General features: G+C 31.6%; 1 protein-coding gene across 1 annotated transcript; it reads left to right on the top strand.

The window, feature by feature from the left end:
- The first annotated feature begins 200 nt into the window (after positions 1-200).
- LOC127863600 (neuronal acetylcholine receptor subunit alpha-2-like) lies at positions 201-1,457 on the top strand. Its single transcript, XM_052403184.1, has one exon. It carries the CDS (start codon positions 201-203, stop codon positions 1,455-1,457), a length of 1,257 nt encoding a protein of 418 aa, XP_052259144.1.
- The last annotated feature ends 3,902 nt before the right edge of the window (positions 1,458-5,359 follow it).

Genomic DNA, 5,359 nt, shown 5'->3' with positions numbered 1-5,359 from the left:
TCTATTAGCAAATGCCATGCGTTGATTACTGATGATTGATGAACGTTTTGTTTTCAGACGATTATTGGCGAGAACTTCACATTTGTCCGCGGTTTGTTTTCTTATTTTAAACTTGAATACAACGTTCAGGATTAACATCACAATAGTATTCCATGTAAATATGGTCAAACATGTAGTACTTTTTCCTTAAAATAAATAACATGAATATCATGTGGATATTATGTGTTATTGTTATGGTATTACGATCGTTTCAAGTTGAAGGGAATATGTCTAGACTGTATACGCATATGACCAATGGATACAACAAGCTTTTACTACCAGTAACAGATCATCGAACACAGGTTAACGTCAGTATCCGACCATTTCTTGTCAGCATCAACAGTTTTGATGAAATTAAAAGTGAAATAGCTCTGACCTGGCTTTTTTCACTGGAATGGACAGAAGAAAGGATGTCATTGAATCCTGTCGAGTTTAATAACATTACATCTTTCGTTTTGCCAGCGAGTGAAATTTGGTACCCACGAATATTGTTGCAACAGTCGGCAGGTTCGATTCAGGAGGTAGGAACCAGCGAGCATTCACTGCGTATTTTTCACAATGGAACTGTAAACTGGCTAACTGGGAACGTGTTTGAAATAGTGTGCAGCGTCGATGTTACGTTCTTTCCGTTCGACAAACAAATGTGTAACATCAGCTTAATTTACCCAGCATACGGACTAAGTGAATTAGTTCTAGCACCTGTAAGCAGTACAGTAGACATTACGATGCTGGCTAAAAACAGCCAATGGGCATTTATAGAAGGAAATATATTTTCAAATGGCTATGACGGACAGACACCATATTTAAACATAGAATTACATTTGGGAAGACGAAACGAGTTTTATGTCGTGTATATCATTATACCAGTAACTTTGTTAGGCGCAATAAACAATTTTGTTTTCCTGCTACCTGCAAATTCCGGAGAGCGTTCGTCTGTTGCGATCACAGTGTTTCTGTCGTTTGTCGTCTATTTCGAGATTATGAACACAACTATCCCACAAAGTTCTTCTCCAGTAGCTTACATTTATTACTACCTAATGTTTCTGTTGATGTATAGCTGCATTGTTTTCTTCTTTTGCATAATGGCGTTACGGATTCACGACCGTAAAGGAAGCGTTTCTTCATGCTTACAGAAACTGGTCCAATGGCATCGCAAACGATCTTGTTGCCAGCGGAAACGTCCTGTCAGCCGATCCGATGATGCTGTGGTTAAAATTCCCCCGGTCTCTGAAGAAAATGATGATACTAAGCAGCACGATACGCGTTACCAGTCAGATTGTGAAAAGAAAAGTGAAGAGTCAGAAATAACATGGTCAGATGTCGGTGACCTTTTTGACGAAGTTTCGGCTAAAACATTGAATTTAATATTCTGGGCATTTTCGATATCAACACTTGTTCAGCTCTACAATAACGGTTAACGTCCAAAGGTCTTATAACTCAAATGAACTTCGTTAGATATCGCATTATTTTGTTCATTACCGTTACCTCGAAAGGTCTAAGTTCGATTGCGTAAAAGTAAAATAATTTGGTCTAAATCTAAACAATGTATGTTTTTTAATATTTTCCGAATCAAAAGCAAAGTAAACTTTGTGGTGTAGAGGAGCATATACTTGCGCGGGTTCGATTCCCGGCATACTAATTATAATGTTTTTGTGTTATTATATTGAATGTATAGTTTTCCAAATAGTATAGGCTTGTAAATAATAACATACAATGATATGAAAAATAAAACATGTAAACAAGTCGATTTATGTCAAAAGTAAAAATTCACCATGTCTAATTTACTTAAGGACAGATGTTTTAAGTGTCAAAGTTTCGCTGCGTAATAACTTCCTGATATGTGTAGGTACCATGTTAACAAACCGTTTGTTACTATGAGACTTGAAAATGAACTGTCAGTCATTTACATCATTAAGCATATGCTATCACACTATAGCTATTATATATGGACACAATGTTATTCTGAATATCAATGCGTAGGTGAGACATAGAAACAATTTGAACTATTTAAAATGTATGGCCTGTTTACAAGAAATGAACAGCATTTTATAAATATTTATAAGCAGTGTATGATTGTATATAAATACGATATTCTATAATAATTCTCAATTGCAACAAGGTAACGGACAAATTGATTTGTGCAAACGTGGGTGCACTTGCAATTGAAACTGGAAATTTTAATTTATGCAGTAAAACTAAATGTATTTCTTTTTTTTGATCAATGATAGATACAAAAAAATTAATCTGTTTAAACTTTGTATTTTCCTTCTGACGTTATCTTTTGAGAATATCACCTACGACTATGTCGGTATTTTCAGATTTTCTGCGGGGAGATACATACAATTGTGTGATTTTATTTGATGTATTCCATATGTTAAACCTTGTTTCTTATCATGGATGCATATCGACATATAGATCGAATACGTATTGCTTTATACATATTTATATATGTTCATACGAGTTAACTTTGTAATAATGATTATGAAAGAATGGGGGGTGCGGGGGTATTTAGATTTGGTAACTTAGAATGTCTGCGAATTCTTAAGTATTCGTTTTTATGTTTGATGCAGCATACCATTTCAACTGGAAATATGCCAAGAAAAAAATAAAACATCGAAGCGTCTGACTTTTTACAAACAAGGTCCCATCAAACATTTGAATCTTGAAAAATTATTTTTATTATTGAAATTAAATTATTGGATACTTTTGAAAATGCTTACCCTAAAATATAAGGAGCCGTCTTTAAATTACACTCTTAATATTTTAAATATATTAAATGGTGGTTGTCCTGTACGGTGAAATATTGTCTTTTACTAAGTTAAATAGTACGTTATATTGTAATATGTACATGTTTTTCATTGTTTCATATAATAGTGTCTTTTGTGTGTTAATTGACTTGGTGTAGTTCTTTCTATAAACAGATTATTAAACACTTTTATTATTATATTATAATAAAACATTATTATATTAACAGTATACTAAGGTAAGGCATTAACTAGTTCGCTGGATTGAAAATAATGTAGTGAGAAAACGTTCATGTTTGTTACTTTTATATCAGCTTTATAATTCATGAATAAGCTTGTTTCAATTGTACATAGAGGACGTGCTTTCAGGCGAATGTATATATAGCCATTTAACTACATGCATTTATTTTTGTAGCTGATATAGCACTCAAATGTATGTTTCTTCCGAGTGTTGATCATATTCTTTAAATAGGGCATATGGTTGTATGCGAAAATGGTCACACTCAAACGCGCAAAACATTTAATACACACTTGTATTGTCTACATTCTAACCAGAACAATACACATTACACAACAAATTGAAATAAAGTCTCTTTAAAACACTCACTATAACAGTTATCATGTTGCTTAAATAATGAACACATGGTGATGATCGATATGGCAAATACAATTGTAACACGATTGTAAGTAAAACATGTAAAATTGTAACGGAGCTTGACATTTTGAAATTGATTTATATAATTCTATTTTAATTGACTTGTTAAGTAAATTAATAAATTAGACAAATATCTTGTACAAAAAATACAAAACTATTGTTTAGAAATATTGAATGTTCACATTGAATGTGAAACGTAATATGAAATGGCGGATTGCTTAATTAACGAGATGAAGAAAAAAACAGAACATATCTTATTCACATAAACGTTACAGTTGTTATGTGTTTTATATATGCATACATATAATAATAAATACAACAGGATTATACAATGAAGTATGGGTCATTAATTATCACATTTATTTAACAGGATGAACTATGTACATTCTATATTCATGCTTATTTGGTACTATGATTTATTTCATATGGTAAAAAATATGTATTGCTGGAACAAAATATTTAATAATCAAGTTATAATCTTATCTTCTAATAATCTAATATTATATGAAAATACAAGATTAATGGATCTAATCCTATATCAAAATATCTTAGAATCAAATAAATATATTATTATAATGTATTCTATCAATGACTAGTCTGTTACCATGATAAAATGACCAGTGTTATAAATCCAGCAATGCTACGTTGCGAATTTTAAAAGCTTCAGATATATATTTACCTAACATAAACAATTCAGATTTGTTGTTTGTATTAAACAGTTATATCAACTTAAACATACTAGGTCTATTTCTATTATAACTTTATATATAAATTGGTCTTAAATGAGCGTATGCTGTACATTTAAACACCAAATGAAATTCGTCCTTTATCTGATTGGTAGAACAGATTTGACAAATACATAATCGTCTTTCCAATTGTTCGTATTTACCAGTGTGTATTCTTAAGTTGTGAGAAACATATACGTAATTTTGTAAATACAACTTTTTTTTTGAGATCACTCGACACAATGAGATCTTGATAATATGAAAATCCATGTGACAGGTTAACTGTTTTATACAAAAGTTAAAAATCCACTATCTGTAACATGTTCTTGCCATTGTCGCAAATATTCATCAATTAGCCTTTATCGAAATGAAAAATAAATTGTTTGGCATGTATAGGTATGTCACTACACCAAACATAGTAAAAACCGTATCGTGTAAGGAGTAAATAACAATTTTATCGTTGATTAACTCATAAGTTTATTAATATGTATGTATTTAAATTGATGTGTTAGATCTTTGTCAGCATTATTCAATTAAAATATTAAATATTACTTTACTTTTTAATCGTCGAAGAGCTTTTTTGACATAATATTGTGTGCAAACGACTGGGTGGGAAAACGACCTAGAAATAGAAATAGTTCGAACTGACCAACCATTTTAAAATGGTCACCTGAGAACAGCGGTTACATGTCTACAGCGATCACTTTTGTAATTTCCCGATGTTCTCCGCCTGTCATGTATTCTGCTTATTACACAAAATAAACATTGACCTGAGATAAGAGAGTCACCGATTGTTATTGTAGGGCATGCTCCAAATTAGAACCAAATATTATCCGACATTTATTTTAGCTAGGGGCAGAAAAATATACTTATTTAAGTCTTCAAATGTAAGTTGATGAGCTTTATCAGCCGCACTTGGTAAAAGTGTTATTTAATATATCAAAACTCTACGAGTTAACGTGCTGCCTGACATGTCTTTCTGTTGAAAAATCTAAGATATGTCAATGGTTTTAAAGGGAAATCACCATTAAGTGTTCATCACAATATGATAGAAATTTCAATGATAAATACAAACATTATTTTTAATATGATATGTATGATTTAATTTGGTCACGCGGTGATCTGGTTTGCTGAGGTTTGTAACCTGTGCGACTAATTTTAACCTTCAAAGCCTTGGACTGACCCCTCCAACACTG

Source organism: Dreissena polymorpha, unplaced genomic scaffold (genome assembly GCF_020536995.1).
Source record: "Dreissena polymorpha isolate Duluth1 unplaced genomic scaffold, UMN_Dpol_1.0 chrUn019, whole genome shotgun sequence".
Classification (NCBI taxonomy): Eukaryota; Metazoa; Mollusca; class Bivalvia; order Myida; family Dreissenidae; genus Dreissena; species Dreissena polymorpha.
The sequence above is the reverse complement of the archived record's forward strand: the minus strand, read 5'-3'. Positions and strand labels throughout refer to the sequence as shown.

Bases quoted from the DNA above. Each gene is read 5' to 3' on its own strand.
- LOC127863600 (XM_052403184.1), top strand. From the start codon at position 201: ATGAATATCATGTGGATATTATGTGTTATTGTTATGGTATTACGATCG.